General features: G+C 44.3%; 1 protein-coding gene across 2 annotated transcripts in view; it reads right to left on the bottom strand.

The window, feature by feature from the left end:
- The window catches only part of nr5a2 (nuclear receptor subfamily 5, group A, member 2), a 95,123-nt gene that overhangs the window by 42,753 nt on the left and 40,347 nt on the right, over window positions 1-12,023 (bottom strand). For both annotated transcript variants that reach the window (XM_021601246.3, NM_001124236.1), the window contains 2 exon segments: window positions 6,980-7,099; window positions 1,205-1,352 (listed from right to left, as the gene is read on the bottom strand). In XM_021601246.3, coding sequence (XP_021456921.2) covers window positions 1,205-1,352; window positions 6,980-7,099 — 268 coding nt within the window.

Genomic DNA, 12,023 nt, shown 5'->3' with positions numbered 1-12,023 from the left:
CAATTTCAGACATTTTAAAAGGTCCTGTTGTCGTCGATATAATCCGTCCTTGGCGCTCACCAATTTTTTTTTTTAGAATTGTGGTACAGCACTCAAACTGAAAATGTTTTGAGCCAGAGCACACTGCTTAGACCACTGCGTCAAAGCAGTTCATAATGCTTTAGCAAGCAGGGAGAGTAGTTAATGCATTTCTTGTATTATTATTTAGTTTTATGCTTTCCCCAAACCATAGCCCTAACTTTAACAGCTCGAGAATTAATACCTGAACTTAATCTTTTGAGTTGTTTTTGTTTTAACCCTGTAACCATGCGGAATGAAACCTATAACCATGCTGAATTAATGAGTCAAAAATCGACGTTCATCCAATTACGTCAGTTCCTGAAGTGAAACTATGAGATCAGATTGATTCTACACATTTTGTCACGAGGCTAAGAGAAAATGTTGCTGTTTAAAAGCTAATTTCCTGATATTCTACATGTTTTGCCATGGGTCAGAGAGAAAAATGTGCTTTATAGCTAACATCACGCTATTGCTCACATTTTGCCATGAGGCTGAAAGAACATTTAGCAATTTTAAAACAAAATGTTCAACTATTCCTCACATTTTGCCATTAGCCCAAGAGAGAATTGAGCAGTTTTAAAGCTAATTTTCCTACAATTCTACACATTGTAACTGGGTTGTGGGCCCCCTGGAGGTTGGGTGCCCCAGGGCACGTGCCCTGTGTGGCCGTTCGGTGACCCTGCCCTGTTTCTATGTGGCATTCATGACCAGTGTGTTGTAGTCTCGTTATCACCTCCCCCCCCACATCTCTGGCCCCATCTCTCTCCCAAGGTCATCCATACCTCACCTTACCCCTTCTCCCACCCCATCCCTTATCGTAAGACTCCCCATCCCTCACAAACTACCCTTTCCCTCCTCTTCCTACCTCACCCATCCTCCCTCCCCCTCACCTATAATCCCTTCCCCAATATCCCTCCCCTCCCCCCTTCTCACTTCTAATCCATACCCCTATATATCCCTCCCCTCCCCCACCCAGTCTCCCTTCTTCCCATCCCTGGGACTCGCCCACACGGAAACAACCCTCTTTCCCCCCGACCCGTTCAGCCTCCACCCTCTCCTCCCTCAGCCACCTTCTCCTCTCTCACCCAGCATCCCTTACCCGGCCTCCCCTCCCCTACCCAGCCTCCTCCAGCCTAGTACTCACCCAAGCTGAACAGCACCAGGAACTTGAGGCAGACAAACTCCCTCTGGTCCAGCTGCAGAGAGCGCAGCTTGCCCACCAGCTCCTGGGCGTGGCTCATCAGGTTGTTGAGAGTGGCTCCGGCTTGGGAGGCAATTACAACGTAATCCACCTGCAGGAGAGAGGGGGGGGGGGGGGGAGCACACACAAGCTGTTAGACACTGTGGGGTACACACTAGGCCTCATAGGACACACATATACGGTATCCGTATATATAATTTGATCACTCGTTTGTTGCCGAGAAATCTCCTTGATCTTGTGCAATTCAATAGCATTCCCATAGAATATAACACACTCCTTTACAGTGTGTGCTGAAGTTGAGGTGAGAGAAAGGTCTTGTCTGCGATGAAAGAATACTTTGAAGTCTCGTAGAATGATTTAACTCTTTTTGTTTATAAAGCCCTCCTGCATAAACTTCTGCCGTACCTTACTTAATTGTTAACTTATATGGTGTTTTGTATAACAACATGTATTTTAATGCGTGTATGGATGTGTAGTTGTGTATTTTAATGTGTAGTTTAATGTGTATATTGTATCTTGATGTGTATTGTTGTGCTAAACAGGGCTCATCTGGAAAAGAGACCTTGGTCTCAGCATTGTCAGTTTTAGAATGGGTGGCCAGTAATAAACTAGTCCTTAACATCTCTAAAACTAAGAGCATTGTATTTGATACAAATCATACCCTAAGTTCTAGACCTCAGCTGAATCTGGTAATGAATGCCGTGGCTGTTGAGCAAGTTGAGACTAAATTACTTGGTGTTACCTTAGATTGTAAACTGTCATGGTAAAAACATATAGATTCAATGGTTGTAAAGATTTGGAGAGGTCTGTCCGTGATGAAGAGATGCTCTGCTTTTTTGACACCACACGACGCAAGACGTGCAGGCTCTAGTTTTATCTTATCTTGATTACTGTCCAGTCATATGGTCAAGTGCTGCAAAGAAGGACCTAGTTAGGCTGCAGCTGGCCCGGAACAGAGCAGCACGTTTTGCTCTTCATTGTAATCAGAGGGCTAATATCAATAATATGTATGCCAGTCTCTCTTGGCTAAGAGTTGAGGAAAGACTTGTTTTTATAAGAAATTGTTTGCATAGTCAACTTACACACAGCACTAATACACACCCTTACCCCACCAGACCAGGGGTCTTTTCACAGTCCCCAGGTCCAGAACAAATTCAAGGAAATGTACAGTATTATACAGAGCCATGACTGCATGGTACTCCCTTCTATCTCATATAGCGCACGTGGACAGAAAACCTGGTTTCCAAAAACAAATAAAGAAACACTGCATGGGACAACATCTCTCCCCCATGTGACTTACTTGTTGTGTGTATGTACTGACATGTATGTGTGACTGAGAGATGCACACTCACACACACTACATGTTCATGTATTTAAATGCATGTAAAGTATTTTGTCTGTAATGTCTTTTTCTACCTTTATTTAACTAGGCAAGTCAGTTACGATCAAATTCTTATTTTCAATGGCCTAGTGGATTAACTGCCCGTTCAGGGGCAGAACGACAGATTTTTACCCTGTCAGCTTGGGGGTTTTGAACTTGCAACCTTCCGGTTACTAGTCCAGCGCTCTAACCACTAGGCTACCCTGCCGCCCCGGGTCATGTGGGGTCAAGTGTCGTACCCCAGTAAGACTAGATGTCGTCACTGGCGTCGGCTAATTGGAATCCTAATCAAGTTAAATAAAATTGGCTCCCTGTCAACATAAAGGTTAAATAAAACATGGAAATACCTTGACCGGTTTTTGAAAGTAAAACCATTTTGTAGTTCACTGGCACCTTAGATAATGCCTATCTATACAACAGTATGCCTTATACAGTATATGTGTATGAAATTTCCCTTTGGTCAATCTGACAGTGTAAGATCCCATCTCAATATGGGTGCAGTTAGCTTACCGTTCTTACACAATAAGACAAACAATAAAATAAACAAGCAGGTAGACCCCTATAACTGTGTATCCATAGAAATGAGGAAGAATACAGTGTATGCCTTATAACAATACAGGGCGCTATGTGTCTAACAACAACAGCTAGATGCATCCTCCCCATCAGCATACAGTAGGCTGGCTATCAGGAGAGTTTCTCTCTCTCTCTTATGGAGGCTTATCACTCTCACTGAACCTGAAAATATATATATTTATATATATATATTTCTCTCTCTCTCTCTCTCTCTCTCAAGCCTTTCTCATTCTCTCTCTCTCTCTCTCTTTCTCTCCCTCTCTCTCTCTCTCTCTCTCTCTCTCTCTCTCTCTCAAGCCTTTCTCATTTTCTCCCTCTTTCTCACTCTCCCCGCACTGTAGCCCAGCACACTGTAGATTGCTAGCACAGCAGGGAGAGAGATACAGGGAGCGAGGGAAAGAGGAGTGAGAAAGAGAGGGAGGGAGAGGGCCGAAGGGCCGGGGCTGACTGCTGAATCATAATCACCCGCCGATAAACAAGGGGGGGACACCCCCCTCTCTCCTCCCTCTCGCCTTCCCCCTCCTCTCCCCTCCTCTGCGTCTGGACGCGGGGTTTGGAGGCGGGGGCCGAGAGGGGCGAGGGGTGAGAGCGTGTGGGCCCCCCCGGATATCCCCCAGGACCCCCCCACCCCTCCTCATGCTCTGGCCCCGGCACTGGCCCCATTGGCCCACCGCGAGCACTTTCAGGTGCACTTAATATCTGCAGCAGCAGCAAATTTGTCTGGGAGGCAAGTCCATAGCTGCCACTCACAGTAAGCAGGCCATATTAAATTTTTATATTTATTGACAATTCATTACCATAATTGACTGAGCCAGGGTTTCTCGAGGAAGGTAGGCGGCTGCCTCCTAGGCTCGGGGAGGGGTCCCCGCGAGCTGCATTTGCAATTAAAACGGCCCAGATCGGAATTTATTTATTGTGTAAATAATGATGAGTAGAATTTTTTTAAGCATTGGGCTGGGAGGATTCCGAGATGTGCGGCAGCTTTTTTTCCCTACTTCTCGTCGCCTCTCCATCTCTCCTTTTCTCTATATCTCTCTCTCCATATCGCTCAGCATCTCTCTCTCTCCCTCCCTCTCTTCTCTCCCTCTCTCTTCTCTCCCCTTCTCTCCCCTTCTCTCCCTCTGTCCTTTTTTGAGGTGGTGAAAATTAAGAGTCAGTGAAATGTCAACGCCCCCCCTAAAGTGTCAATTAATTTACATAAAATCAACTGTGCATGAAATAACTTCAATGAAGGATTGGGCTCTTGATGGCATTGGGTTATCGTTTCCTAGCCTTAAGTAAAAAAAAAAATAAAAAAAACAATACACTTATCTATCATCTCTATGTCTGCATATTATAAAGATTCATTGGTCAACCTGTCATTAATACATCAAACAAAGGCAAACAAAATTAACATGGTTTGCCAAATGACAAACGAGCATAAAAATGGGAAAAGACGGCTAATATGGTTGGGTGACTCATATAGCACAGTAAGTTGGGTCATATAATAACAAAAATGTCTAAAGTTAAATTGCACAGAAAGTTGGATTAAAGTGTCTGCTAAATTACCACATTCTCCTAATAATACTATGGCTCAAAGAAGACGAGTTAGTTTAAAAAGACAATGCCACTGAAAAGTAGTGTAAACCTGCCGAATAAATGAGTTCAGAGAATATTTTTTAGCAATGCTTTAACATTTGCCTTTCATGTGCAAGTGCCATTGATATCAAGTAATATCAAAGACTTATCTTGCGAGACCTTGCTTGTACATTCATACTCTACTGAACTGCCATACAGCCATAACCCTGTGTTTTCACATGACACCGGCAGTCATGTCTTGTGTTTGAGCCAAGGACAGTTCAGGTCAGTACAAGACAGGCCAAAGAGCTGTATAAATTAGACGTGAATGTTGTGTGATTATATATTGTATCTGTTGCTACATCAGATTCCTCCGAAGGTCAGTGTACTGTGACTAAGGCTACCAGCTGACAGATAGGAGAGTGGAGGGCGGTGAGGGATCTGTATTCAAAGGGGGAAGAGGGGAGGAAGGGAGGGAGAAGAGGGGAGGAAGGGAGGGGGAATACGGAAGGAAGGGACAGTAGTATGTTCTGAAGCCCGTCCTCCCGGGGTGTCATGTGTTGCTCGCATTTCTCCTTTAATCCCCCATGGTGCACTTGGACCATTCCGACGACTGCTGGCAAAACGGCCAAGACACAAATGCTCACGCAACGAGGTAACAGCGTGGAAGTGGTCGGCACGCCCAAACAGGTCACGGTGCCCTGGCCTGACCCAATTGCCCTCCCAAAGATCCTCAAAATATTTTTGCAGTAACGCCAACCCGTGATCAACCCAACCCCTTATCTGAGAGATATCGCAAGAGGCTGTTGAGTTCTGCCAATAGTAACCTTATCCATGTGTTTTTGGTGGAGGTGTTGCTGGTAGTGATGGTGGTTGTGGTGGTGGGCCCTGGCTTTAAAGCAGTGTTGCTGTCACCTCTGGCTTCATGGAGAATAATAGGAGATAATGAACGGTTTGAGAGGAACTCCCCTCCTGTCTCCCACACCGGCCCCCCAACACCAGCTGTTCATTAACCAAAATATGCAAACGAGACCTGGTCCTCACCTCCCCTGACTCTTCCCCCTCCTCCTCCTCCACCTCCTCCTCCTTCTTCACTGGCTCAGCCCTGCTCACAGCCAACCTTCACTAATCAAACACAGAGCAGCAAAGACACTGCTGGGAGTACGAGCCACCGCTCGGCACTCTGCACTGGACGTGGGAGGGGGATGGGGGGGGGGGCAGTGACTCAGGGCACTCTGTGTGTGGGTTGGTGTATGTGTGGGTATATGTGGTCTGATAAAATAGCAGTGATATGAAAACTCCCCCTCTCTTGCGCTTTCTCTCTTTCTGTTTCTCTGTCTCTCTCCCTACATGAACTCACACACAACAACTTCAACTTTCTGACCACTAATTATTGGAGTTCATCGGGAGAACCACTCTTGTGTCCCTCCTCTCACAACATCTTCTTTTCCAAATCACGTCAGTAAAGCTCATCTACAGTAAGTCTGTAACTGTAAACAAAGGTAAAAACAACACTCCCTAACTCCACTCAGACCCTCCTTGCTTCGCCTCAATAGTAATGCCCCCATCTATTGTTGGAGAACATTTTGTTGAAGAGCAACGTTTTGGAAACACCGCCCCATCAATAATTAAGCGTGCTCGTCTTGCTGACAGGCGTGCCGGGCGTTCAGAGCCATATTCATAACGAGCAATTTCATTCCTCTTTCTCTCTCTCTTTATCTCCCTCTCTCTGTCTCTCGCTCTCTCTCTGCCAGTGGAGAAAAAGACTGAGGAATCACAGGTCCACTCTGTGTTGAGAGCCTCGTCAGGAGCCTCAGGCATCGGCCCTTGCCGGCTCCTCGGGGGCCCCGCAAAGGTAAATCATCATAGGCTTTTTTTTCTACAGCTATGACTCTACCGGCATGCTTAACCAAGCGCTTTATTTATTCGCTGTTTGGAGTCTTTGCTTGATGCAAAATAATAAAAAATAAATAAATTGAAAATGTTTAATTGATTATTCTGGTCACATTAGCTTATACCTATAAGCGTAATCTATTTTTAATGGAGCGGTGACTGCGCGGGGGCCGGCTTGGTCGATAGTGCTTTAAAGGGTGTTGATGTGCTTGTGCTGAGTGGCTGATGAGGTCTATGGGGAGGGTGTGGAGAGAAGGGGAGGGGCATGTGGGGCAGGAAGGGGTAGGTGGAATTGGGGGAGTCAGGTGACTTACCTGCTGGCCGGTGACCAATAGGATGGAGCCTTCCTTGGCGTGCATCACCTGACGGAAGATGTGGTCGAGGATGAGGAGCTCGCTCCAACAGTTCTGGAGGAGCTTCATTTGGTCATCCACCTGATTGTGACAAAAAGGTAGAGAAATAGAAGATGAGGTCAGTTGTTGATGCTAATGCTAATGTATGTGCGTAGCTCATGCTATGCTAATGTGTCATGCTACATATATTTTCCCTCTGAATAAAAAGGATACATAACGATGAATAAAAAACCGCATCTTGACAAAAGGTTAAAGATTTACGATGCTGCATTATTCTCTTGGTGAAAAGTTTTTGGGTGAAGCTTTACCACTTTTATGGTTTGACAAGTAGACACATCTTGGGGTAGATTGACTCGTATTGATTACTATTCCACAGGTGGAGGAAGACAACTTCACACGATACTGTAGTTTCACATAGCCTCCCCCTTCCCCGTCTGAACACAACCACACCACTACTTTCTCATGTGAACTTAGCAACACCACGCTCTCTCAAAAAGCCCAGGAACGTCCCTGTTTGACAGCATTACTGGTTAGCTGTTTGCCCTGGAATACCAGTGGCTGAGGGATTTCTCCATTCCCAGTGATTAAGTTGTGAGTTTCTACGCAACACTGCGGCCGTGACTCCCATTCCGGTGACTGACGCAGGCCAAAGGGGAGTCTGATACACTGCAACAACCATCCATTGTGAACTCCTGCAACTTCCCAGGGCTCACTATATTAATCATTACACACTGTAGCCACACACATAGAAAGGCCACATTCAGAAGAGAAAGAATGAGGAAAAAGACAGGGAGAACCTCTCACACCCCTCCTTTTTTCCCCCGACAAAAAAAGTGTCACATTCGATATTATTTATCTGACTTGCGGAATGATGTGGCTTCGCAAAATTCTTCGGTATGTGTTGTTCTGGTGAAATGTGCTTTGCCTGAGTCTGAGAAAATCCTTGGGTTGACAGTTACAATCTGTGACGCTGCACTCGAAAACGTCAATGAGAATTGGAGAAGAATGCATAAATCGATGATGTAAACTACCTCACTAACAGGTATGGTACAATTGACGGAGAAAGGAATGCTATTATCCATACTGGAACTTTTACTTTGTTATATATTTTTTTATTAACCCCTCTTCAGAGGACAAATATATTTTTGTTTTTCCACAGATTTTGTGCTACATATACACTACCGGTCAAAAGTTTTAGAACACTTACTCATTCAAGAAGTTGTCTTTATTTTTACTATTTTCTACATTGTAGAATAATAGTGAAGACATCAACACTATGAAATAACACATATGGAATCATGTAGTAACCACAAAAGGGTTAAACAAATTAAAATATATTTTAGATTTGAGATTATTCAAATAGCCACCCTTTGCCTTGATGACAGCTTTGCACACTCTTGGCATTCTCTCAACCAGCTTCATGAGGTAGTCATCTGGAATGCAGTTCAATTAACAGGTGTGCCTTGTTCAAAGTTAATTCGTGTAATTTATTTCCTTCTTAATGCGTTTGAGCCAATCAGTTGTGTTGTGACAATGTAAGGAAGATAGCCCCATTTGGTAAAAGACTAAGTCCATATTATGGCAAGAACAGCTCAAATAAGCAAAGAGAAACAACACTCCGTCATTACTTTAAGACATGAAGGTTAGTCCATATGGACATTTTGAAGAACTTTGAAAGTTTCTTCAAGTGCAGTTGCAAAAACCATCAAGCGCTATGCTGCAACTGGCTCTCATGAGGAGCACCACAGGATTGGAAGACCCAGAGTTACCTCTGCTGCAGAGGATGAGTTCATTAGAGTTACCAGCCTCAGAAATTGCAGCCCAAATAAATGCTTCACAGAGTTCAAGTAACAGACACATCTCAGCATCAGCTGTTCAGAAGAGACTGTGTGAATCAGGCCTTCATGGTCGAATTGCTGCAATGAAACCACTACTAAAGGACACCAATAATAAGAAGAGACTTGCTTGGACCAAGAAACACAAGCAATGGACATTAGACCGGTGGAAGTTTGTCCTCCAAATTGGAGATTTTTGGTGTCTTTGTGAGACACGGTGTGGGTGAACGGATGATCTCTGCATGTGTATTTCCAATTGTAAAGCATGGAGGAGGAGGTGTGACGGTGTGGGGGTGCTTTGCTGGTGACACTGTCTTTAGAATTCAAGGCACACTTAACCAGCATGGCTACCACAGCATTCTGCAGCGATACGCCATCCCATCTGGTTTGGGCTTAGTGGGCCTATAATTTGTTTTCCAATAGGACAATGACCCAAACACCTCCAGACTGTGTAAGGGCTATTTTACTAAGAAGGAGAGTGATGGAGTGCTGCATCAGATGACCTGGCCTCCACAATCCCTCGACCTCAACCAAATTGAGATGGTTTGGGATGAGTCGGACCGAAGAATGAAGGAAAAGCAGCCAACAAGTGCTCAGCATATGTGGGAACTCCTTCAAGACTGTTGGAAAATGCATTCCAGGTGAAACTGATTGAAAGAATGCCAAGAGTGTGCAAAGCTTCATCAAGGCAGAGGGTGGCTATTTGTTTAACACTTTTTTGGTTGCTACATGATTCCCTATGTACAGTATTAGTTCATAGTGTTGTAGTCTTCACTATTTTCTACAATGTAGAAAAGAGTAAACATTTTGACCCTTGAATGAGTAGGTGTTCTAAAATGTTTGACCGGTAGTGTATGTACATTTTACATATGCATTTTACATACACATTTTACATACCTGGTACTTTTACGTATATAAAGCAGTCACATAACAATAATACATTACCAAACATAAGCTCTTTAATCCCAACCCTCAGCCGCTCTCAGCCCATCCCACTTATCACCATAGACCACCCTAGTTTGGTTTCCATGTGCCCATATATTTTTCAATAGTGCTGTGATGTTTTATATATACTTTTTAACCTTTCTAATCATATAATACAGATTGTGAGCTAAAGATGAAAACCTTTCCTACGAGTATTATTATATTATTTATTGTAACTTTGTAAAAGAGGCCATTTGTTTCAATCGAAGCGCTGTGATATCACTGAGCTAACAGATGTCTACTGTACGTGAAATGCTTTATTACTTTGAATGACAGTGTGGTAGTTTCAGCACAACTGTTGTTGGCGTTGATTGTTTTGACTGCATAGGGGTTGTTTATTCTCCACCTAGTCATAACAATGGCAGTATCACTGAGCGTTCGCTTGGTGGTGCCGGGTCATGGAACTTCATAGTCGAGACTCAAACCGGGTCTGTCTGTGTCTCAAACCCAGGAACGCTGACATGATTTGTCTCATTCCTCTTTTTATCAAAATGAAATACAACAAAGCCGCTGTGACCATTACCACAACTTCTGAAAGTTGGTTGAACTCCCTTTCTTTCCTCTTTTTTTCTCTCATCCCTCCTTTCTGTGGGGTGGGTGACCAGAGGCGACATGCGAGAGCAAAATTCAAATGCCATCATTAAAACCATCAGAAAGCGAGGGAGGGCGTGAGGGAGGCGATGGTGAACGAGTGTCCTCCTTACTGTACTTTAACCCCCCCACACTCCCCCCATCCCTGTCTTCGTCTCAAAGCCTCAGCATTAGTAGTAAAATACCCTCTCAGAGAGAGAGTGAGATTGGACGAGAGAGAGATAGAGGGAGCGAGAGAGTCTAAGAGAGAGGTGGTGGAGTGGGATGTGCAGCTAGACCTCGCTCTTCAAAGCAGGCCTGTCAAGGGCCCCGGCGAGCGTCGGGGTCCTCATCAAAGGGAGCCGTCCTCACGCTGCCTGCCTGGCAGCATCACTCCCGACAGAGCTGGGTCATCAAAAGGGGACAAGGGGAGATGAGGGGAACACGAGGTGGGAGCAGGAGACACCCGCACAGCAACCGAGACAGGACGAGCACAGTGAGGCGGGGAGAGAGATTGCCGACCCTTTAAGTGCCAGTGACACTGGCTGTTTTCCTGACAAGATTTTCCTTTGCACTGTCACATGGTTGAACACGACAGGCCCTGGATTTCACAAATCCATCTGTCTCTCCACTGAGATACTTGGTGGTCTGACAAAAGGGAGGGGATTGTTTGACTATCCATGCCTTTTATGTATTCTGTTCACAGTATGATTGCTTGTGAACAGGAATATATTGTGAACGTGTTGTAAATAAAAAAAAGTATGCAGCCAAAGCCAAGCCAACAGAACAGAATGTGATCTTAGACAATGAGGTTTATTGAGTAAATGGTCTAATAAAGTTTCAATTGATGTTAGGCCTATAGTTCACTGAACTATATGGGAGCAATAAAACTGTCTGGTTAATAATTACCATACCAAGTAGTCATGGAAACTGTGGATAACATGGACGATAGGCAGTTAGTTGCTAACCACGATCAATGTACTACTTCATTAAAAAGATTCCAACCTTTCCTGATGACCAAACCCTTACAATTGAGACTTCTTGGTGTTATCTAGTAATTTTACGTTAGTAGAATCAAGCTTCATTCCACTGCAGAAAACAGACATCAGAGTTACATCATCAATACTAAACTATTACTAAAAGTAGTATATTTAAATACCGGTTTCATTGTGAACAATTTTTCAATTTGAGCACCATTATTTCTATATAGCCTACACTTTCTCACTCTGAACTTCTAACGCAAGTGAGGTGGGTGTGGCTTCATGACAATGATCACAAGAGCAGCTGCTCACTGATTTAATGGCTCCAATGCAGTTGCACCTCTGACACCGCCAAAACATCCGCTATGCGGGTATCTGCTATCGCCGGTAAACACTTGATCTGATTTCATTTAGGCCTTAAACAACCTATCGCTTTCTATGGTCTGACTTGAACCCGCCAAGCAATAAGTGATCTATCCTTGAAATCATGAAACAGTCATGACAAAGGCTTTAGCATGTTAGCTTTGGGTTTGGCATTGATAGTGGTTGAATAGCCCCCTTAAGAAGAGTATTATACCTCTGATAGGCCCAAACTGTGTTCAAACACACATTTAAGGCTATTTTCAAGGTGTTCTT

This window comes from Oncorhynchus mykiss, chromosome 5, assembly GCF_057628025.1.
Source record: "Oncorhynchus mykiss isolate SJ-2025 chromosome 5, ASM5762802v1, whole genome shotgun sequence".
Taxonomy (NCBI): Eukaryota; Metazoa; Chordata; class Actinopteri; order Salmoniformes; family Salmonidae; genus Oncorhynchus; species Oncorhynchus mykiss.
Note: the sequence above shows the minus strand (reverse complement) of the source record. Positions and strands in the feature narration are given on the sequence as shown.